The sequence below is a fragment of the Trichomycterus rosablanca genome, chromosome 6 (genome assembly GCF_030014385.1).
Source record: "Trichomycterus rosablanca isolate fTriRos1 chromosome 6, fTriRos1.hap1, whole genome shotgun sequence".
Taxonomy (NCBI): domain Eukaryota; kingdom Metazoa; phylum Chordata; class Actinopteri; order Siluriformes; family Trichomycteridae; genus Trichomycterus; species Trichomycterus rosablanca.
The window spans coordinates 19266220-19290817 of record NC_085993.1 but is presented as its reverse complement, the minus strand read 5'-3'; the positions used below and the strand labels follow the sequence as shown (position 1 = coordinate 19290817).

Here is a 24598-nt window from a genome sequence, read left to right as displayed (position 1 = left end):
AAACATGATGTTATAATCCTAATAAATATATAAATAAGCAATCACTGTTCTTAAAATAAATTTGAGTATGAGGGGAATGGTAGCTCTGTGGTTAAGGTACTGGACTAGCAATCAGAAGGTTGCCGGTTCAAACCCCATTACTGCCAAGTTACCACTGTTGGGGCCCCTGAGCAAGGCCCAAATGCACAATCGTGTTCAGTCATAATTGTAAGTTGCACTAGATAAAAGCTTCTGCTAAATAAAAGCAAAATATTATGGCAGCTGTAGCCTAGTGGTTAAGGTACTGGACTAGTAATCAGAAGGTTGTCGGTTCAAACCTCACCTCTATCAGGTTGCAACTGTTGGGCCCTTGAGCAACAACTGTAAGTCGCTTTGGATAAAATGTAATTTGACACAGATTTAAGGGGAAAAACATGATCAGGTGTAGTTTACTTGGGGTTCTTGGGTGACACGGTGGCTCAGTGGGCCCCAAGAAGGTCAGAGGTTCAATCCCCAGGTGGGGCTGTCCAGGTCCTTTCTATGTGGAGTTTGCATGTTCTCCTCGTGTCTGTGTGGGTTTCCTCCGGGAGCTCTGGTTTCCTCCCACAGTCAAAAGACATGCAAATGAGGTTAATTGGAGATACAAAATTGTCCATGAATGTGTTTGATATTAAACTTGTGAACTGATGAATCATGAGTCATGAACGTAACCAAAGTGTAAAACATGACGTTAAAATCCTAATAAACAATCACTATTCTTCAAATAAATTGGAGTATTTTCATATTTTGAATAAATCATCAAAAGGAGAAGCAATAAAAACTGTTTTTTATGGATATCAGTTATTGTGGAACGCACTGACAACTGGGACGAAGAATCTGAGCTGAACGAGTCGACTCTTAGTATGACTCCCTGACTCATGGCAATCATATTTGTAAAAAGCGATATGAAATATCGCGAGACTACAGCATTTTCGCCTTTATAATTGGCTCAGCTCAGTTTAACCAGAGCCGTAGATAGAGTATGTATCTCTCTACCGCTCTGAGTTTAACGAGCGACTCGCCACGACAGCTATGCAATGCGTGCGCGTATGATTGACAGATACACCGGCCAATCCTAGCCTCTCTGGTAACGACACACCCCGTAAACCAATCAGAGCTGAGCATTGAGAAGGGCTCGGTTTGTTGACAGGAACCGTTTTTCAGTGAGTCAGAAAGGAAGAAGAGAAGCTTTAATAAATTCAGAATAAGCGTCGTGGACGTGAATTATGACTCTGACGGTTGTCGCTGCGCAAACATGCAATGGAGGTCAATAGTAGTGGGTCTTGTTGTGCTTCGGTTGGCCCTAAACTGCGTCCTGTGGTTGGCGTTTGGACTGACCCCCAGCTGGGGCTTCGAGTTGCCGCTGCAGTTCAGCTTCAACCTGAACAAACTTGTGGAGCAGCAGCGGCCAGATGCCGAGCAGCGGGGCAGCAGCTGGTCACAGCGGGTGTACGAGGACTACCGTGAGGGAACCAGCCACAAAATCAACGAGAATACGCCCAAGAAGTCCTACCTCAGCTTCTTTAAGGCTAGCCGAGATGAGAACTATAGGAAGTATGGGTCGTTTCCCGATTCTCTCAAAATAAAAATGAAACAAATGGCCAGGGACATGTTCTACTTCGGTTATGACAACTATATGAAATATGCCTTTCCTGAAGATGAACTTAACCCCATTGATTGTGAAGGAAGAGGACCAGACGTACTCAACCCGTGAGTTTCCTTAATATTTACTTAGATAAGTGTGGGCGTGCTGTGAAGCACTGTCGCTTCACAGCAAGAAGGTCCTGGGTTCGATCCCCATGTGGGGCGGTCCAGGTCCTTTCTATGTGGAGTTTGCATGTTCTCCCCGTGTCCGCGTGGGTTTCCTCCTGGTGCTCCGGTTTCCTCCCACAGTCCAAAGACATGCACGTGAGGTGAATTGGAGACACTAAATTGTCCAGGTCTGTGTTCGATGTAAACTTGTGAACCGATGAATCTTGTGTAATGAGTAGCTACCGTTCCTGTCATGAATGTAACCAAAGTGTAAAACATGACCTTTCTGTGTGGGTTTCCTCCGGGTGCTCCGGTTTCCTCTAACAGTCCAACATGCCAGTAAGGTTTTATTTTTTATTTTTATTGAACCTTTATTTAACCAGGCAAGTCATTAAGAACTGCTTCTTATTTACAATGGCGGCCTGGCAAAAGGCAAAGGCAAAGCCTCTTGAGGAACAATCATACAAACAAATTTACATAAGACATTGAAAACAAACAACGATGATCACAATACAACAACACATAGTCGAATCACCCAGCAATAGTATAAAAGAAGAATCAATTTGTCATACAGCTGCATGTATCTCTTAAGATATCTGTAATTTGTTTTTTAAAAGTTGTCTTAGAAATAAAATTATCCAGCCTTAGAGTTTCTTGCAGTTTGTTCCAGTCTATGGCTGCAGCCACTTGAAATGATGACTGGTGTTCGTTTTAGGAACCTTCAGTGAAATACGATGAGCAGCGCGAGTGTAATAAACTGAAGATGAGGTTTGCAATAAATGACACAAATAGGGAGGAGAATTGGAAATGCAAAGTTGCATGACTGTGTTTGACATTAAACTTTTAAACTGATGAATCTTGTGTAACCAGTAGCTACTTGTTCTGTCCTGAATGTAACCAAAGTGTGTAAAACATGATGTTAAAATCCTAATAATTAAATGAATAAATACTAAGTAACTGGCAGCTGGCAGCAGCCAGACATACACGCCAGCCAGTGCCGAAGTCAGTGCCTGCTGGTGTTCTCTTCACATTTTCCACTAGTGACTGACTACCAGCTGCTACTCAGTTGCACAGCTGCAAAACTGGTTTGGTTGTGATATGGGTTCATATCTAACTAGCGGCTAAAAGCAGTAACAGCTAGTGGTGTGCGATACTGCAAAATTTTGTATCGATCTGATACCAAGTAAATACAGGGCCAGTTTAGCCGATACCGATACCAGTATCGATACTTTTTAATAATTAAGGTAAATGCATCATCAAATTGCTAAATCTGAATGAATTTTCATGACCTTTATGTGTATTATTGTAATGCATACATTTTTGTAAGTAGCTGCTCTCAGTAGGGTTGTAGATCAATTCAGTTGTTTAAAGCGGTCCGATTTCTTGTTTCTGGAGCTTTACTTTCTCACAACGTTACCATTATGGCTTATCACCACCAAGCAGCTAACTCATAACGCGTAGTTGTGTTTGCTGGGTGAATAAATCGGTACATTTTTAATAGTGACCGAATATATGTGTCCTTATTTATTTAAAATAAAAAATTGATGCTATTCTGTATAAGCACAAAGTCAAAAGAAAAGAGCTCTCATTCACCAAAACACAAGGAATAAGAGCCTACGCATGCTCCGATTCATTTGCGCAAAGTGCGTAAGGTGCGGCCGTACTTTACGTACGTATAGTTTACACTAATACTTCCATAAAGTTGACCCTATTTTTTTATCTGCAAAGCAAAGTATTCAAAAACTTACAATCTTCCGATGCCTACCATTGTACCGATGTCGGCACCATCGGCACCACAACAAACCACACAACATGACCGCACCACAACAAAACACAGCAGAGCAGGAGAGGAGGAGCGAGCTGTGCATGTAAGATGTGAGAGGAGCGAGACTGTACAGACATGGTCTTTAATTTCTGATGAAACGGGAAAAACGTGCTGAATGTAGCGGAGAAAAAGTACAACTAAAGTATCGATCCCATCACACTAGTATCGATCCTATACCAATACCAGCGTTGGTATCGATAATATCGATATTTGGATCGATCTGCCCACCACTAGTAACAGCCAATGATAGCTAGTATTACTTGTACAAAAAACTAAATCCCAGCAAGACAGAGCTGACACTTATTCCTGGAGATCAATCTCCAACCCAAGACCTAGTCATCTCTCTTGATGACTTTCAGATCAAACCATCTGACAAGGCATGAAACCTTGGTGTTGTCCTGGATAACCAGCTGTCCTTCTCTCCTCATGTAGCCAACATGACAAGATCGTGCCGGTTCCTCCTCTACAACATCAAGAAGATTCGTCCATTTCTCTCCATGCAAGCCACTCAGATTGTCCAATCATTTGTAATCTCTCAGTTGGACTACTGCAACTCCCTGTTGGCAGGTGCTCCCATGTTCACTATTAAACACTTGCAACTCGTTCAAAATGCAGCTGCCTGGTTTTCAACCAACCTAAACACTGCCACATCACCCCACTGCTGCGTTCTCTTCACTGGCTTCCTGTAGCTACACACATTCAGTTTAAAATGTACATTTTCATTTTCAGCAGACGCTTTTATCCAAAGCGACTTACACAATGAGCAATTGAGGGTTAAGGGCCTTGCTCAGGGACCCAACAGTGGCAACTTGGTGGTAGCGGGGCTTGAACCGGGAACCTTCTGTTTACTAGTCCAGTACCTTAACCACTGAGCTATCACTGATGCTTACCTACAAAGACAAAAATGGACCAGCTCCAAACTACCTTGAAAACTCATCCTACTTTGTTCCACGCAACCTCCGAGCTACTAGTCTTGTTAGCCTTGATCCTCCACCCAGAACTCTGGGAAGACATGCATCAAGGCTCTTCTCTGTACTAGCACCCAAGTAGTGGAACAAACTTCCTCTGTCGGTCTGAACATCCGAGTCTCTTAACGTCTTTAAAAGATGATTAAAACCCTGTTCTAACAAAAAAATTGTTCTAACAGGGGTTCGACAGATCTGTGTTCCTGGACTGGGGTCTACTTAAACTAGAGTAGGAAATGTGAATGGATTCTTAAAACTGAGAGCTGCCAACTCTCATTCCTGCCACAGTGACAGCTGACCATATATCAGTGTCTTACCAGTTAGGTCAGTTTGTTGTCTATCATGAACTACTACTCTAAATAGTTTAATCTCTAATTGGCAGCTGGAACTAGCAGCAGTAGCAGCTGCCAGACCACTAGCCTGGTCAGTGACATGCATGTCTATTGGGTGAGTTGGTTTGTCAGCAGCAAGAACATTGTAATGATTAAATTACTACATTGGTAGCTTGCACCAGGACATAGCAGGCCGTGGCAGTAGCTGTTACTGGTGGCATCTGAAAGACTTTTGGTGGCAGGTCCATGGCCTGCAAGTTTGTAGACACAAAGTCTTGGATTCTCTAACTTGCAGCTGGAAGACAATGACTGATATAAGTTCATGTCAGCTTTCAGTTAAACAGTAGGAGCTGCCAGACGTTACAAACATGTGGTCTGTATTAGTACCTGCTAGTCGTTCAGTGGCCAGTACTGTAAGGGTCTATTAGTATTATGAGCTGCTAGATGAATAGGCATCTGACATTTGGTAGCTGCAGCTGTTTGAAAACATTGTATGAAACTGTATGAATTATATCTTTCAGTCGTTAGCTGCCACCATAACCACAGCAGAAAGGAGTGGCCAGAAGTACTTATAGTGCCAGAAGACCAATCATTAGTGGCAGCCGAAAGCAGGATAATGGCATTTATCAATTTGTTACTGCCATTATTAACAGCTAAAAGTCTGTAAATTAAAAAATACCAGTCCATTTAATCAATGACAAGTTCCATCCTGTTAGTGGTAATAACTTTAAGGGTCTAGTTCCTAACTGGTGTGCTAATTGTCCATACAAGGCAGGCAGCATTCGCATGTTTGTTTTTACATTTCCCATGCCACAACTTAAATATTTTTGTTGATTTGTGTCAGAGGGGCATTCGGGTGGCGCGGCGGTGTTTGAATCTAAGCTCTGCTAACAGCTTGACGGGCATCTATACAGACATGATTGGCTGTGTTTGATGGTGGCCGGGCCAAAGAATGCCTCATTGCTGCTGCAATTATGGACTTCACTAGATACGATGACGATGGCGATGGCACCTGCAAAGAGTTGGGGTATAATAAAGATCATCTCATGTCTCTCATTACGCAATACTGATCCTTTACACCTTAACACGCCTCGTGCAGGTGAAAAGAAGGGGTGTGTGTTAGGTATGGTTTTCCTCGGTCAGGCTAGGGGCCTGCAGCAGTAGAGAAGATACAGCTGGGTAATTGGATTCGACTGGATTGGGACAAGAATGGAAAAATGCTTAAATAGAATTTAAAAACAATAAATAAATTATTTATTGTCAGGGTTGCAGTGGCTCCAGCTGCTCTGGAAACACTGGGCACAAGGCGGGAATACTCTGAACAGGGTGCCCCCCACCAGACATAAACAATCATGTCTATACCGTCTGCTGCAATCTGCACCACCCAAACACCTACAGTGTTACAACATTTTAAGAACCACGAAACAAACACCTAGTCATCCCAGTCTCATTATATCTCTGAGAATGCTTTCCTGAACATCTGCCTGTATTATACACAGAGCTGCTTCCAGATGTCATTTAACCACACTGCAGCAAAGTTCATGCTGTGAAGAATTTGGCTGTTTTGCATAAACCAAACCACAAATTTACAAGATCCTGAACATGAGCTAGCATGAAGTCTTTATTTTTTATTTGTATATGCTTTGTTCATGTAAATGTATAAATGTTTTACAACTTAATTGAATACCTTAGTTATGATGTTTGAATACACTCCTGGGACCAAACAACTGAACTCTAGACATAACTAAAGTGAACAGGATGCACCTGACCACAATTTGGCGTGCCACAGAAGAGAATGCCGATCATTTATGAAGAAGAGGTTTCATTTTGAGTCAGTTTTCCACAAAACAATACATATTTTTATTTTTATTTTATTCTTAATTAGCCTCATCATTATGGGTGATTAAGTGAAACTTGATGGAAATTATAGCCATTCAGAATGAATGAATCCACAGTCTAATGAAGTTGCAGTTCTATTCTGATATTAAAACCAGCATATGTTTGAGTATGGATTAATTACTAAAATAAATATGCCTGACAGTGTGTGTTCTTAATAATGGATATACAGCTAGTTTACAATCCTATCTGTCCACATGTGCACTTTAATCAGATCTACTGTAACGCCCCTACCGACAACCACCATAGCTTTTTTTTACTGCTGTGTTTTTACGAGCAATTTCTATTAATTGGTGTTTTCTGTCTGCTTACTCTTTAATTCCAACAGGACTTAAATGCAGCATACTCAAGACAAGGTTTGATCTGGGCATAGCTATTTACTGCACACTTACTGTTTATATTGCATAAATACTGCATAAAAATAGATCCCCTCACTTTTTACCTCCCAGTCTTTTAATTTCTGATTCCCAATTATGAATCCATTGCTACTTGCACCACCCCCAATCTGATCAAAAAGAGGCCAGGTCACCACTCACACCCCTCCAATGTGTTTAATCTGAGGCTGCTTCTGGTGCCTGGACCAGTCCCAGAGATCACATATCGCATCGGCAGTGGGAAGAGACCCCTTGTCTGACCTTCCTTAGCTCAGACACGGCTCTTCTGACTGATGTACCACTTGGCACTCTAACCTGTGCAGAACCTTAATGGCTAAGCTACCTCTAAGTACAGAACCTGGTATTCCCAACCAATAATTAGCTGGGACTGACTGTGCTTACGTCCCAGGATCAGATTGAGTTTCCTCAGGCTGGTGTGATTCATGTATTAAATCAGGGAAACAATACTGTAGTACCAGGACTGCTGAGCATGTAAGAAATGGTTTAAAATATCTATGATGCATTAAACCATCTCTGGTTTTTGTTTCACTTACATATAATGCTTTCATTTCAGGTCAAACATCAACATCAATGATGTGCTTGGAAACTACTCCCTGACGCTAATTGACACACTTGATACTCTTCTGGTGAGTCTGGCTAAAGAAAACAAATGTAATGTACAGTTACCTGATAAAAGTATGTACCCTAACTCCTTTTTACATAGATGATTTTGCTAGGGATGTCCCGATCACGTTTTTTTGTTCCCGATCCCGATCATTAATTTGGATCCCGATCCGATACCGAGTCTCAAACCGATACTTGTATTTTCTAGATATTAACTAGATAATACTGTTCACACAGTGCACACTTCAAGTACATTACAGTTATTCAAGTGCTGTAGGAAAAAAATTGCCTGCATCCAAGCTATTGCTTAATGTTCTCTGCCGTGTTAGTGGACAGCCGGTTCCTCTTTTCATCATATAATAATAAACTCGCTGTATTCGGCTGAGTGTTTATTTTTTAGGTGCCATATCAAATTGGTAGTAATTGTAGATCGTTTGGTTAAATGATATCTGATTTGTTTCTTATGAGCCACCGTACTTGTATGCGTGTTGTAACTGTAACAGACTTTTCTGTGGTTGTATTGTGACAATGGTTTGATGGACGTTTCTATGCAAAGTGAGTGTGTTTTGACCCTTCGGGGCTTCCATAGTGCATAGAATAGCGTGCTTGGCTAACGCGATGACTCTAGCTGTCCGCTGTTCAGTACCGTAACAGAAGAAGTTAATAAAGTGTTTTGCTCCCGACAATTTGTGAATATACCGTGTATTTATTTCTTTATTAAGCGAGTGCATCACTACGATGCTCGGTTACATAACTAAGCCAATCAGAGTGCTTGATACTGAGATGTCGTTCAGTCTTGTAACACGTAAACTCGTAAAAGCTGTATGTTATGGTCCTGAAGTTTTCATACTCGGATTAAAAGTTATTGTTTTGTAAACCCGAGTGATCCTTGACTCACACACCATATAAATAGTAGATGCAGACATTACACTTCACTGTTGGACTTGTTTCACTTTCCAATTTAAAGTATTTCCACACAGCGGACATGCTGACGTAAAACGAAGGATCGGGCTTTAGGATTGGCCTTGGTAAAGCCGATACCGATCAGTTAAAAATGCCTTGATCGGCCCGGATCGGGACATCCGTAGATTTTACACAGATGATTGGATGGTGCAGTGGTAAATCACACTAGCATGCTATTGGTTGGTTAGTCAGTTAGGGGGGCAGTAGTGGCTACTGGGAGGTGCAGTTGTCGGTGTACTCTCTGTGCTGGTCCTTAGCCCCGAATAAAATAGGGTTGTTGCATAAAGGGCATCCGGCGTAATTGCCATCCTGTGTTAATCCACCACCACTGCTCCACATGAGCGCTCAGAAGGATTTTTTATATTATACTAATCCTGGAATGGCTTGTTGTGGCTTTGTAGCTCTTTTAATGCACTGTTTACATTTACATTACACTATTTGATTGAAGCACATTGTTTCATGAAGTTTCATGAAACCATATCTTCTTTTTTTTATTTTTTCAAATGATGATAAACATCTCCAAGTGGTAATACATTTTATACAAAACTACACATTAATAAAGATTGTGTACTGTTTTCAAGATTGCCATTTAGTGGCACAGCCAACAGAAAGAAAGTGCCGCTTAAGCCAAATGGTTATTGGTCAAATGACTTTAAATAGGTTTTGTTGTTATTGATCGTAAAGTGCATATTAACAATATGTTATTTTTTGTTTGTAATTTTTTTAAAGTAAAAAAAAAAAAAATCTTAGTTTTGAGTGACGTTGTTTGTTCTGTTCTTTTCTGCAGGTGCTTGGGAACGTGTCTGAATTCCACCGGGCTGTTAGGCTGGTGATCGACACTGTCTCCTTTGACAAGGATTCCACCGTGCAAGTGTTCGAGGCCAACATCAGGTAGAGCTTTCTTTATAATCTTCTTGTGTTTCACTTCTCTTATATTTACTCTGAACGGGGTTGCACTTTGCAGCAGCTGGTAGAGTGGGTTCTGCAAGGCAATATACACTATATGGAAAAAAGTCTTTTTAATTCATGTGTTTAGCCCAAATGATAAAGACATGATAAAGTAAGCAGACAGAAACATAACACCTATGTTGCCATAAAATGACAAACACGTGTTAAACATTAAAATCCAAATAAATAAATTCATGTGTTTCAGCCATAGTAATTGTTAACAGGTGTAATAAATCAATTAATTAAAGGAAATTATATGCTTCGAACGGAATGTGGAATGAACTGAAACATCAGTTGAGGCTTTCTTGACCAACGTCAGTGCCCAGCCATACAAATTGTCCTGACTGAATCGGCACATGTTCCCGCACATGTTCCCACACACGTTCCCCCATACTGCAAAGTCTTCTCCAAATAGTGGCTATTTTAATATATTAAGTTATTTGGAATGATTTGCCCCCCAGTAACTAAATGATACACTTTTTTTCTGACAATTTGTGAGAGAAATGTAGTCATATGTCAGTGAGCTATAGCTGAGGTCTGTTAGGCAGCAGGACTGGTTTAAAACACAGAATCTAGTTCACATCTGTATGGTTCAAAGGGGGAAAAAAATGATGTTTTTAAGTCCTGACTTGAACCCAAAAGAGACACTGTAGCAAGTCCTAAAGGGGTGTCTACATAGATATGATTGGTTATATCTAGGTGGGTGGTTGAAGCCTTGCAATGGTTTGGGGGTGGGGGGGGGGGGGCACATTCCTTGTGCCCAACGTTTTTAAGAGATTCACCGTGACCCTGAGCAGGATAAAGTGGAGGGTGGTATATGTAACACACCCCGGACAATCCATAAATAATTGATTAAAAAATATGTAATAGCTGAGACAAGCCAAAAAGAAAGCAATTACTTTTACACAGCACTGTGTGTGTATATACAAAAACTTATTTTGCTAAATAATGTTAGTAATTTTTCCCCCTATGTGAGCTATAAACCTGAGAACACAGAGCAAGAAAATGAACAAGTTGCATTTATTATGTGTGAGGATTAAATGAAATCAGAAGACTTCAGATTAGCTTACAAACAGCCCTTAGAATTCAGGATAACAAAAATAATCCCACGTATCAAGCCATCTTCGATGACTCACTTGCTCATCTTTACGATGCCAGACCCCAGCTTATCAGACACCTTGGCCTGAGAATTGGCCACATACTGACTACTTTAAATATCCCTGAGGGCCCCACCAAGCCCCCTCTACCTGCCCCTTGGACTCTGCTACATTAAGTATTACATTCGGTTTCCTCAAAGTCCTCCAAAAAAACTATGTCACCACTTGACTACCTGTCTTTCTACAACACATTCAGACTCAGTTTCCCAAAATACAGTTTCTTTTTCACGGACGGATCAAAAACAGAGACCCATGTGGGTGCCGCGTTTTTTTACCAATGGCCACTGTTATAGTATTCGCCTACCTCATCGTGCCTAAATATTCACGGCAGAGGCTCATGCACTCCTCTTGGCCATTAGACATACAGTATATCTGTTAGTCCCCATAAACGATTTGTGATTTGCTCTGACTCTAAATCATGCATGCAAGCACTCGAGTCCATGAGAACAGATCACCCAATAATACAAGAACTGCTTAAACTGGACGAAGAACTATACAGCCGAGGAGTTTCCATTGTCTACTGCTGGATTCCCAGTCACTGTGGTATAGAAGGAAATGAAAAAGAAGACAGCTTGGCAAAGGAAGCAAGAAACAAAGAGATTGCTTGGAGATACATCCCAAAAACTGATGCTTACCCAGAAATCAAAAACTATTGCAGAATAAAATGGCAAGTAGACTGGTCCACCAATACCCAAAACAAACTGTATGAAATAACTCCCAACATCAATATTAAACACAATCGATATTTCTTAAATAGGCACGACCAGACAATTATAACCAGGTGCCGAATTGGTCATACTGCCCTTACCCACCGACACCTCCTGGTTGGAGAGCAGGCACCAACCTGTCAATTCTGTGATACACCCCTAACAACCAAACATATTTTATTACTATGTCCTACAATTTTAGCCAATTTTTATAGAGTTGAGAAAATAAAAGAATTGTTTGAGAAGATCCCTCCAGTTAAAGTTTAGAAAGTCTTCATATTAAACAACTGATCTGAGCATATAATGTTTTACAGTTGATCCTGGTGTTAAAACTGCACCCATGTATTTGTTATTCAGCCAGTAAAGCATAGTTTAAACTGTAGGCCAAAACCGGTTTGTGATTTCCTTGAGATCCTTGCCCAACCCTTGAGGTATGTAGGTCAGGCTCTGGCAAATGCTTGCACTTCCAGCACTATGAACAATTGTTATGAAAGTCTGCATACATAAAGCCTGCTTTACTAGGTCTGAGCTCCTACCGCTGTCATACCAGCAGGTGGACTTTAGTCTGTGGACTTTGATAGCCATTTAAAATTATACTAGCCCAAGACAGCTGGGATCCAGAGTTTGAATCTCCAGCTATGCTATCGGCCAGTCGGGCGTCAACATAACATATAGACTTGATTAGCTATGTCTGAGGGCGAGGAATTGCAGAGGCCTCGCAATGGATTGGTGCCCTGTTTGGGATTTGTCACTGCGCTGCATTCAGTGATTTCAGGGAAACCCGACCCACTGTGACCCTGACCATCTGTAAACCATGAAAATGAACATTTGTTGTAGGTAGTTATTAATGTTGTTCTGTGATTTTGATCTTTTCAAAATTTTGTTGTGTGGTTAACACTTGAATGATTTTTTTGAGCATTAAGAACAAAATGAAATGAAAGTCTTTCATTTCTTGCTCAGGATCCTGGGCAGTTTAATCTCAGCCCATATTCTTCTGACTGATCCTCGGCACCCATTCGGGGATGTTGGGCTGGAAGATTATGATAATGAGCTGCTGCATCTGGCCCATGATCTTGCTGTTCGGCTGCTACCTGCCTTCGAAAACACCAGCACTGGCATCCCCTACCCGAGGGTTAGACCTGTTTTTATATCTCTGTTATTTATCATTGTCAAATTATACATATTTTATAACGCAATTTTGAGAGAAATGGAAAGTAATACATGTTTTTCTGCTTAGTGGTAAAGACTTTCATTTATGTGTAGTTTTGTGATCTACCAGTTGACAAGATTAAAAAAAAAAAAATTGGTGATGGCAGGGCTAGAACCTGAGACCTACTTATCAATAGTCCAGTGCCTCAACCACTGAGCTACCACTGCCCCATTCAAATTATGGTTTGATGAGTTTGGTCTGGAGAAACTCAAGTGGCCTTAGCCAATTTAAACACCTTTGGGATGATTCGGAACATCAGTTACATTAGTGTCTAACTTCATAGTGCTCTTTTGCCTAAATGGGCACAATGCCATGGAAATCTTGAAGAAATGTAAACTAAGCATTTAAAACAAGTATGTAAACTAATGCTGTAGACATGCCCATATTTTAAAATGAAAAGCATTTTCACAAATTAGCGTACTTTTTGTTTTAGGTAAATCTAAAGAGCGGCGTTCCTCCTAACAGTATAAACGAGACGTGCACAGCGGGCGCAGGCTCGCTGTTGGTGGAGTTTGGCATCCTGAGCCGTCTCCTCGGCGACTCCACGTTTGAGTGGGTGGCGAGAAGGGCTGTCCGAGCTCTCTGGAACCTGAGGAGCAACCAGACGGGGCTGCTGGGTAAATTCCAATGCATTATAAAATGAAATCTGCTTTATTTTTGCATTGGCAAAAGCGGCCAGCATAGTGGCACGAGAGGGTGCTACAGAGCAATACAGAGAGTTGTTCTATTCCTAGTCATATCTAATTCTCCAGATGTAACTTTCTCTGCTGCTGCAGACCCAAATCACCCAGCACTATCTATTAATCAACCATCTCTCATTCAGGCATCTCGGCCAGCCAGCATATGCTACAGTTGCAGCTTCAATGTGAAACTAGTTTGACCATGGATTGACATGCTATCCAGGGTATATAAGAACCCCAGGGTATGTGACACCCTATCCCTATTTAGGGTACATAACAGCCCCAGGGTATATGGCACCCTATTTAGGATACATAAAAACCCCAGGGTATATGACTCCTTATCCAGGGTATATAACAACCCCAGGGTATATGACACCCTATTCAGGGTATATAACAACCCCAGGGTATATGACACCCTATCCAGGGTATATAACAACCCAATGGTATATGATGTCCTATTCAGGGAATATAACAACCCCAGGGAATATGACACCCTATCCAGGGTATATAACCACCCAATGGTATATGACGCCCTATTCAGGGAATATAACAACCCCAGGGAACATGACACCCTATCCAGGGTATATAACATCCCCAGTGTATACAGCAACCCCAGGGTATATGACACCCTATCCAGGGTATATAACAACTCCAGGGTAAATGACACCGTAACCAGGGTATATAACAACCCCAGGGTATATGACACCCTATCCAGGGTATATAACAACTCCAGGGTAAATGACACCGTAACCAGGGTATATAACAACCCCAGGGTATATGACACCCTATCCAGGGTATTTATCACAATGTTTGTGGGTGATGCTTAATAAATTAATTTGCAGTTAGTTAAATAAATAAGTCAAATGTAACTCTAATGGTTGCTCATGTGGTGCATAAGTGGTAAATTATGCTAGTCCATTACCGCTGGGATCCAGGGTTAGAATTCCCAGTGGTGCTATCTGCAGGTCAAGCGTCTACATACAGAAATAATTGGCTATGTCCGGATGGTTAGACTGGCGTCTGCACTGAGCCCAGTGATTCCTAGCAAACGGAACCACCGTGACCCTAACCAGAAAATGAAATGAAAACTCTCACTGCTTGTGTTGTTTTCTTATTTTCATTGTTTGTCTCTTATTTTGTTTTAGGGAATGTAGTAAACATCCAGACAGGTCAGTGGGTGGGGATGCAGAGCGGCCTTGGTGCAGGCATGGACTCTTTCTATGAGTACCTGCTCAAGTCGTACATCCTGTTTGGAGAAAAAGAGGACTACAGGATGTTTATGTCTGCTTATGAGAGCATTCAGAGCCACTTGAGGCGAGGGTAGGTATTCTGTACAAAACAGCCAATTAGGACCTATATGACAGGTAGTCTGAATCCTTAATAATACCTTCGAAATGGAGATGTGGGATCACATATTTAAAAACGTACTGTACCACAGTTCTACTGACTGGTGTTTGCTATTGTATGTCGATGTAAATAAAAAGTTGAGTCAGAAAAAGTTGGGACCATATGACAAATGCAAATAAAAACCACTGCGGACAGTATGAACCCCTTGTATTTTTTTTGTCTGATCAGTCTTATTTTATTTGTTGATATACATTCAATTCTGCATTTCAGGCCTGCTACACATTCCAAAACAGTTTGAATGCTAAAGCATTTACCATTTTGTAATGTTGTTATTTCTTCTTACAACATTTTGGGCAGCAAGGATATCAAGCGATGAAGTGTTTCAGGTGTTCTTTTGTCCTATTGTGTGTTTTGAAATAATACACACATTTTCTACTAGGGACAGGTCAGGACTGCGGGCGGGCCCAGACTGCAGTTCAGTACCTGTACCCTTTTTTCCAAGAGTCATGCCTTTGTAATGTGTGCAGAATGTGGTTTTGCATTAAAATGCATGGACGTCCCTGGAAAAAATGTTGTCTTGAAGGCAGCTCTAAAATGTCTATGTTCATTTGTACAGAAGTGTAACAGACCTTTGCCGAGGGCTCTGACACAACCTCACACTATGACAGCCCCTGGCTTTTGGTCTTGTTACTGATAACAGTCTGGATGGTCCCTTTCATCTTTGGTCCGAAGCAGACAAGTCCATTTCTTCGTAAAAAGATCTGAATTACTGATTCGTTTTTCGTTAAGACAAGAACATTGTTTTCAAACATTTCAATGCCCTAAATTCATGCCTAACAGCCCTTAATACCCTAAATCAGTGGTCTCCAACTCGGCCCGTGGGTCATTTATTACGTGGCCGCACAGAAAGAATGAATAATTTGCTTGAAAAGCAGTTTGCATTGTTTTTGTTATTGTCTGATTGTCAATAATAGAAAGCAGCGTCTAATTGCAGCGGAAAAAGCTCATTTTACACCATTTGTGAGCAATATTATTAAGTCCTGCCTTCTCGGCCGGTCCGTGACATTATATCTTATATGAAACCGGTCCGTGGTGCAAAAAAGGTTGGGAAACGCTGCCCTAAACAGCCCTAAATTGCCCAATGCCAATGTTTGTAGTATGTGTTACAGGAATGATTGTATGTTAACAAGTAAAATGAAGTTGACCAGACAAAACATGACATATCTTGGGTTCATACTGTCTGCAAAGAAGTAAAAGTTAAAGTGAATATAATAAACACTGGAGGGCTTTTCATCTGCATTTTCCGTATTGTCCCAACTTTTTCTGATTTGGTGGTGTTGTTGATTGTTGGATGTCTGTGTGTTACTTTTATAGGAGAGAGGCATGTAATGAAGGAGAAGGTGATCCTCCCCTCTATGTAAATGTGAATATGTTTAATGGCCAGATCATGAACACATGGATTGACTCTCTTCAGGCTTTCTTTCCTGGACTGCAGGTGAGTCATTTTCTTTATACAGTCTGTTATCACACTTTTGCTTATTTGACCTAATATGTGTAGGAATGCGTAAAAATTATTGCCAGAAAACATTGTAGACAAAACTACACCTTGACCAAAACTTTCTGCATCTTCTGTTTTCTTAAATAAAATACCTTATATTCAAATGTATTATTCTACAAGTCATTTAAACATCACATATTTTGGGCTTGGGACCAGCACCAAGAGCGCACTGATAAGTGCACCTAAAAATGGTAGATTGTTCGGCCACACCCCCCCCAGTCACGTTCAGGGTATATTCATTGTCACGTGTTTTCTATTTTCAAAATAGAAACGGTTATTTAACTTGCTATGAAATAACAGTGATGTGGACTTTGAGCAATAAAAAATACTATGTAATAAAAAAACAATGTAACATACAGTCAAGCCGGAAAGTCTGCTCACCCCTTTCACTTTCTCCACGTTTTATTACATTACAGACTCGTTCTATAATAGATTGAGTTCATTTTTTGTCACAAAATTCTACACGAAATAGCCCACAATGACAAACAAAGTGAACGCAGGTTTTTAGACATTTGTGCTAATTTATTAAAAATCAAAAGCACGCCGCTCAGGTGGCGCAGCGGTAAAAAGAAACGCGCTGCAACCAGGGCTGGATTCTGAGAGGCGTGGTATCGAATCCAGCCTTGCTTTACCGGTTCGAAGCGGAGTGGCTATATGAGCAACGATTGGCCGGTTGCTCATGTGGGGGGTGGGACAAAGAACCGGATGTGGGTCTCTCTTTGTCAGAATGCGATTGCGTTCTCTGCCGGCTGATTGGAGGCGCTTACACAGAGATGGGAGAGGGTGCCCTTGGGGTGTGTCTCTCCGCATGCAACGCTAGGTGGCGCCAAACTCGTCAATGTGTGGGTGGCAAAGATGCATCTGGCTGCTGCTCGTGTTTCGGAGGGGATACGGGTTAGCTTCAATCACCTCCGTCAGGGCAGGGTTCGGCATAGACAGAGAGGAAGCACGATGCTAATTGAACAATTGGATGCGCTAGAAGGGGAGAAAAAGGGGTAAAAAAAAAAAAATTAAATATAAAATTCAAAAGCACAGTGGCCACCATCATTCGTAAATGGAAGAAGTTTGGAACCACCAAAAATCTTCCTAGACCTGGCCGCCTGACCAGACCGAACAATCGGGGAAGACGGGCCTTGGCCAGGGAGGTGAGCAGGAACCCGAGGGTCGCTCTGACAGAGCTCCAGCTCCAGAAGATCAACCATCCAGGCAGCACTCCACGAATCATGCCAGACGGAAGCACACAGACCAAAAGGCACCTAGAGGACTCTTAAACCATGAGAAACAAGATTCTCTGGTCTGATGAAACCAAAATTGAACTTTTTGGCCTGAATTCCAAGCGTCATGTCTGGAGGAAACCAGACACTGCTCATCACTTGGCTAATGCCATTCCTACAGTGAAACATGGCGGTAGCAGCATGTATACAATATATAAAAAAATATTTTTGGGTTTGATTCATTTTGAAGTAGTTAAATAAATAGTGTTTCCCTTTGTACCTGAAATCTGAAAATGATCTCAGCTATTATCTTTCATCCACCCACTCTATAAATTATTTAGATAGTAATAATAATAGTGGTTTCTCTTCCCAGAAATGTTTTAAGCTTTAGGATTATGTAGTTGATCTTAAATGATTAAACAGGAATTCACTCATGATCTTTTTTTCTTAGGTTTTAATTGGAGATGTGGAGAACGCTATTTGCCTGCATGCCTTCTACTATGCAATCTGGAGGCGCTTTGGGGCACTGCCAGAAAGGTACAACTGGCAGCTTCAAGCCCCGGATGTACTCTTTTATCCATTAAGACCTGAGTTAGTCGAGTCAACATACCTGCTCTATCAGGTACAAGTTTGCTCTCATTTTTTTCTCACTAATGAATACAGACCAGACAAAGTAGGACAGATATACCATCATCAGTTACATAGAAAGCAGTTTGTATGTTGTTTCTGGTGCACAAAGTGAAACTGCTTATTGTTTGATTTATGAAGCTCACCCAGTGCAGCTGATCAAACCACTCTGGTTGTGGGGAAACAAGATCCGGCCTTTATTTGCATGTTGTATGAGCATATGAACTACTCTGTTTACCACACATGTACTTGCAGAATAGAAATATAACATCACCACACACACACACACATAAATAGTTTTTTATGCAATAGCTTCATGTTAGAGCTGGGTGGTTATGACCAAAAATTTGTTTCACAGTATTTTTTTATATTTTTAAGGTTTTTAGAGTATATCACAGTATGTTTTTTTTTTTGTATGACTGGGACGTTTTATATGTCTGTGGATGATTTCACTGTCATAAGTACATAGAATATAAAACATTTCACTAAATTTCACCATGTATGTATTGGAGGTTTTGAGTACTATAAGGTTTGCTTGGCCCCACAAAATGACACAATATACTGTATAATGGAATCAGTATGTTTCAAATGTGCTAAACTTCTAAACTGCCAACACAGCTACCTGGCTAACTAGTGAGCTCTACCTAATCCTCACGGCGCTCCATAGCGCTTTTAGCAGCGAACAATATTATATGATTTGCTGCCTATTGAAGCCTACAGCTTAAAAAAAAAAAATCCATACCATAAGACGAATCAAAGCTGGTATACCGAATGTACTGTTATACCGCCCAGCTACTGAGAATAGTCCACCAACCAAAAATATCTAGCCAACGGCGCCCCATGGTGGTCCTGTGGGGGTCCTGACCATTGAAGAACAGGGTGAAAGCAGGTTAAAAAGATATGTAGAGAAACAGATGGACTACAGTCAGTAATTGTAGAACTACAAAGTGCTTCTATATGGTAAGTGGAGCTGACAAAATGGACAGTGAGTGTAGAAACACGGAGGTGGTTTCAATGTTATGGCTGATCAGTGTAGTAAATCATAGTACAGTAACTTTGTAAAATGTACTGTGTTTTTAAAGGCCACCAAGAATCCCTTCTATCTACATGTTGGCATGGACATCCTTCAGAGCCTTGAAAATAATACCAAAGTCAAGTAAGCTTTATATATTGAAGGGATTCCTTTATAACAGCAAGAAGTTACATGACGCTGTCAAGGCTAGTTTTCTTTCTAATTCACATGTTCTGTAGTTCACATGTTCTTCTCATGGTTACATATGATTGTTTACTGCAGATGTGGCTATGCCACCCTCCATCATGTGGTAGACAAATCCAAGGAGGACCGCATGGAGAGTTTTTTCCTGAGTGAGACATGCAAATACCTGTACCTGGTATGTACTTTATTTTGTGTACGTATAATATTTTTTCCACAATTCTTGTGCAAGCCCTATTTCCAGAAATGTTTGGACACTTTCTAAAAATGCTTCAATTAACTAAAAAAAATATTTAACTGATAAAAGTACAAAGAAAACAGTGTTTTCATGGACTAACCTAATTGTATTTTGTAAATATATAAAATAATAAGACAAAATATGAGACATGCAACTAAATCAAAAACATTGGGACAGAGGCAAAATAAGACTAAGTCTATACATGTAACCCAGTTCTGAAGAGTTCCACTATTCGCAGTTAAAATGGTCATCAAGATTAAGTGTAAAAGGAGCATCCATTAAAGACTTAGTCTTTCAAGCAAGGAGGGGTCATATTTCACCACTTTAGGAGAGAATTGCAACAAGGTTGCAAAGAATTGAGGTATTTCACCATATACACTTCATGATATCATGAACAGATTCAGAAAGCCAAGGGACTTAAAAAAGTTGCATAAAGGCCAAGGGTAAAATCCCTGCTGAATGTATGTGACCATCGAGTCCTCAGGCTGTATTGTTTAAGAAACCGTCATGCTACTGTGATGGACAGAGCCACTTGGGCTCAGGTGTGATTTGGAAAATCATTGTCACGTAACACAGTCCGCCACTGCATTAAGAAATGCAACCTGAAACTGTATTATGCAAAAAGGAGGGCATATATTAATTTTGTGCAGAAATGTCGGGGAATTCTCTGGGCTCAAAGTCATCTCAGATGGATTAAAAGACAATGGAAATGTGTTATGTGGTCAGTCGAGTGATAATAGACTATAGACCATAATGACATAGACTATAGACATTATAGACCTTGGATTCTTTATGCCAAAGATGAAAGACCATCCAGGCAGGGGTGCATTAGTGCCCACAGCATGGGTGATCTGCTTTTATGTAAAGGTATTATTCATACGGAGGCTTATATGCTGCCATCAAGACCACTTCTTTTCCCAGGAACTCCATGTCTGTTTTATCAGGACAATGCCAGCCCTGAGCACAATCAGACAACAGTGACCACAGACTGTGGAGCAGCTCAAGTCTTGTATACAGCAAGAATACCAGTAGTATCGTCAAATCCCAAATGTTTAAAAAGTATAATAAAAAAGGTCATGTGATTCAGTGCTAAACATGCCTTTGTCCCCCTTTTGTTGGGTGTGTTTCAGGTATGTCTAAATTAGTTTATTTAACAAATAAAAGTCAGTTTGTCACTCAAAACAGTGAAACGTCAGGTTCAAGAGAATTAAAAAAATTACTGAATTACATTTCATTGCATTTATAAAAAAAAAGTGTCCCAACTTTACTGGAAATGGGGATCTACTGGGCACAATGCAGTAACACCCAAGACAGGACATCCTCCCTCCAGGCATAGCCAGTCTTACCTGTGTGCAATCACTAAACATAGTGATTGGTTTGTTTGCTTTCTGTAGCTCTTTGATGAAGACAACCCACTGCACAAGTCTGGGAACAGATTCCTCTTTACTACAGAAGGGCATGTAGTGCCTATAGACCCGCGCTTTCGACAGAGAAGCTGGGAAGAGCAATTCCCATGTGATGAGCCCACCAAGGAACCCCCAGCCAATATCACCAATGTAAGAGTAAACTTCAGATTAAATATTGATATGAAAACAGGGAGACTTCTGGATGTGCCTCATTCAGTATACGGTTATTAGCAACAGACAAGCTGCTAAAAACTGTAAGTTATGTTCTTGAGTGATATAAGCTGCTTTTACATGATACCATGGGGAGGGCGCATATTTGCACTTATCACAGCTGTTAAGGCTTTGACATGATACACGGCAAAACTGGTTTTAGCTGGCTGTGTCATTGAGCGGCAAACTTGAATACAATACTCAATACTGGTTTATTCATATACTAAATACTTACTATATACTATGGTTTGTTTATTGTATAAAATGTATTTTAGTTTAATACAAGAAAGCTCTGACAGTGGCCATCATTTGGAGATGTGACAAGATAAAAAACCTAGCAAATCAATAAATAAATCAGGTTCATGAAACTTTCTTATTTCATTAATCTAGGGGTAAATTTCACTATATCAAAGAGCTACAAAGCCATGACTTGAAATGTAAAATGCAAACCTAATTTCCCAATTACACAGTGTGTGACTTATACAACTTAAAATCCAAGTTGAGGTTGAATTAAACAGTTTGGGTTTTTGTGAATTGGTGAGAATCAGTTTCTATCTGTTGTTGCTGTGCTTCACTTTTGTCAAAATCATATAAATAATTAGTCTCACTGGCAGCTCTTTGAAAAGGTCAGTGACAAACTGCAGCAAAATTCAGTCAGATTGAACTTTGAGCACACCGACAAGCAGTAAAAATCAAGCTCAAGGTAGCGCAGCGGCTAGGAAAGAAACACAGGTGCTTCTTATGAAACAGCGGCACAGCCAGTACAAAACAGTTTTGCCATGTATCATGTCTGCAGCCGTATAGATGTCAAATTTACTTAAGAACAATTCATTGAAATTTTTTTTCATATGTTTTGTATTTAAGTACCTTTTAATTTTCATTAGTCAACGTAGAACTGAGGAAGAATTGCATACTTGACTAAACAGTAACATTCATATGAGAGATAAAAACTTCCAAATTCCATTTTAATGCCTGTAGATAGTAAATTTAATTTTCCACCTCTTATGTTTCAGTCATAGGAAGGGTTAAGCTTTGAAAAAAAGTCTTTTGCGCTTAAATGCATGAATATCGGGCACCCAGGTGGCACAGCGGGATATTCCACTAGCACACTAGTGCTGGAATTCTGAACTCAGCTCTGCTAATGGTCTGCTGGAGACCCCCACAATTGGTAGTGAGTGTAGCAAAAAAAGGGGGCACTAAAGTCTGCTGGGTGGGAAAAGACCAGTCTAAAAGGTGGTGGGGTCTTCAACGCTGTGTAAGTAAACTGGTTAGTAGCCTGAGGTGCCTGTATGTGGAAGAAGGGGGATGTGCATGACTCTCCGTGTGCGAAACTAGCCTCTTGTGTGAATCCACCAAAGTATGGGCCAATAAGAGGGGTCACTGGACTGCAAACATGTCGGAGGGAGTGTGTGTCCCTTGGCAGGAGGGTGGGAGGTGCACGTCAGTGAGCTCTTAGTGTCGGTCCCAAGGCCGATTAAATAAGGGAAGCCAACACTGGCAAATGATACGAAGACAGAGCGGGCGTGTGGTAATCCGGTTCTCCTTGGTCAGCTTGGGGGTTGCACAAGCAGCAGCAGTTTCATAGTTGGGAATTGGAAATTACTGGATTGAAAGCTAAAGGGTGGGGGAAAGCCAGGAAAAAAAAGCAGATTATTAGAAAGCCTGATAGATCATTTAAAGGCTAAAGAAAATGCAATAAGCGACACTAGGCTGTAAATGAACTGCATTTATTTACATCAAATGTAATCAAAACTATTTTTATGTATGTCTTTTCCAGTGTGACCGGATCCCAGAGGAGCGTCGCTATGGTCTTCCATTGAAGAGTGTGTACATGAGACAGCTCGACCACATGGTTGGCCTTTTATGACCTCAATGCTGCCTCTGGGAGTTTAAAAAAACTTAACAATTAACTCCTGGAGGGGTTCAGCAGTGTGGTTTTCCACACTCACAACCTTTGGTTGCACACAGAATTGTATTTTAAGGAGAAGCTCATAGGACAAAAGTAGTGTTCGGTTTTGTTAAACAATAATGTTGCTGCATTAGGCCAAGTTTTTATTACTAGCAGTTCAGGGAGAGTGACAAATCAGTAGTTAACCCCATAATGCCTGGAATTTAGTTTGAGCATTTTATCACTAGTTTAACACTTGGTTTAATGTCGCCACTTTTTAATAAATGAATGGTATACATTGGGTTCCATGTTAGATGTGGCAGATTTTTGTAGTACATAGTGGTGATGTAAACTTGGCATGTGTCAGACACATAAGGGGGCAGGCTAAACACAAACAACTTTTATAGGATTTAGGCGGCTTTTCAGAAAAGCATTTTGCTGACCAGACATTTCTAATTTCTATAATTTTATGGCCCTACATGAGTTCTGTAATGCTTGCCATTAGGTTTTGCTTTGACCCCAAAGAATTGAGGACCTTGTTAATGTTCGCTCCCTATTTTGTTTTCCATTCTGTGGCCAGTGTGTTAAAGATATTGAAATTTAGAAGAGCTCTCTGGGCCACACATTCTTCCACCACTAGACATTCCCTTTCATGACAGCCTTATTAGTGTGGCTGAATCAGTGACATAATTTACCCAGTTGCTTTCATTCTTTTGGGCTCATATACTTTATGTATTTTTCAGCTATTTTAAATTATCACCACACAACTGCACTAATCAAAAGTGGGTACATATAACACTTTGCCATAAACTCATTGCGTCATGACAAAGCAAATACAAAGTGAGCTATTGTGTCCCTAAATAGTATTCATTAGTGTTCTACCAATAGCAACAGTACTATTTTAAACTTAGTTACAGTATAACAAATAGTATGTGGTTTAAGAAGCAGCTCTTCAGCTCACTAGCGGCAGTAGCCTCAACGCCCCTGACTCTGTATGTAACGTTTGGATATTATACCCAAATGTCTTATGCTAAGTGTTACATGCTCCCTGGTAATGTATTCCTGATGACATTCAGTCCTTGATTTAGTTTTTTTCAATTTTTTAAGTATTATGTTGCATGAGTATTTATTTTTATGATACCATAGGATTTTGTCACAGAAATAAAAAAAACTGATTTATAAATCATGCAGTGTCAGACCCTCAGTAATCGATCATGCAGTAAGCTCTGCCTTATGAGAACCACAACAAGATTCAATACCAACAAGTGAGTCTTATAGTTGCAGTGAGTTTTTGAACCATGATAATTGAAGCACACCCCATTACATTTTTAGATCATTTGGCCTGTTTTGTGTGAAATTTTTCCCATTTTTTACACCACCATGGGAAAATTATTTCTTGTATGGTCCTGGATTAATGCATTTGTTGGTTAGACTGTAGACTATCAC

At 40.6% G+C, this 24598-nt stretch overlaps 1 protein-coding gene across 1 annotated transcript; it reads left to right on the top strand.

The window, feature by feature from the left end:
- Window positions 1-1171: 1171 nt before the first annotated feature.
- Window positions 1172-24338, top strand: edem1 (ER degradation enhancer, mannosidase alpha-like 1). The gene is made up of 12 exons (XM_062996704.1): window positions 1172-1728; window positions 7737-7809; window positions 9537-9640; window positions 12522-12693; window positions 13205-13388; window positions 14597-14771; window positions 16173-16293; window positions 18022-18192; window positions 19280-19353; window positions 19492-19588; window positions 21043-21204; window positions 23042-24338. Exons 1-12 carry the CDS (start codon window positions 1274-1276, stop codon window positions 23129-23131), a joined length of 1878 nt encoding a protein of 625 aa, XP_062852774.1. The 5' UTR covers window positions 1172-1273; the 3' UTR covers window positions 23132-24338.
- Window positions 24339-24598: the final 260 nt, after the last annotated feature.

What these genes read in the sequence shown, in the direction of transcription:
- edem1 (XM_062996704.1), top strand. Translation starts at nt 1,274, where the DNA reads ATGCAATGGAGGTCAATAGTAGTGGGTCTTGTTGTGCTTCGGTTGGCC. An exon ending in CAACATACCTGCTCTATCAG is followed by an intron (nt 18,193 to 19,279) that starts GTACAAGTTTGC and finishes GTGTTTTTAAAG; the next exon opens with GCCACCAAGAATCCCTTCTA. An exon ending in CATGCAAATACCTGTACCTG is followed by an intron (nt 19,589 to 21,042) that starts GTATGTACTTTA and finishes TGCTTTCTGTAG; the next exon opens with CTCTTTGATGAAGACAACCC.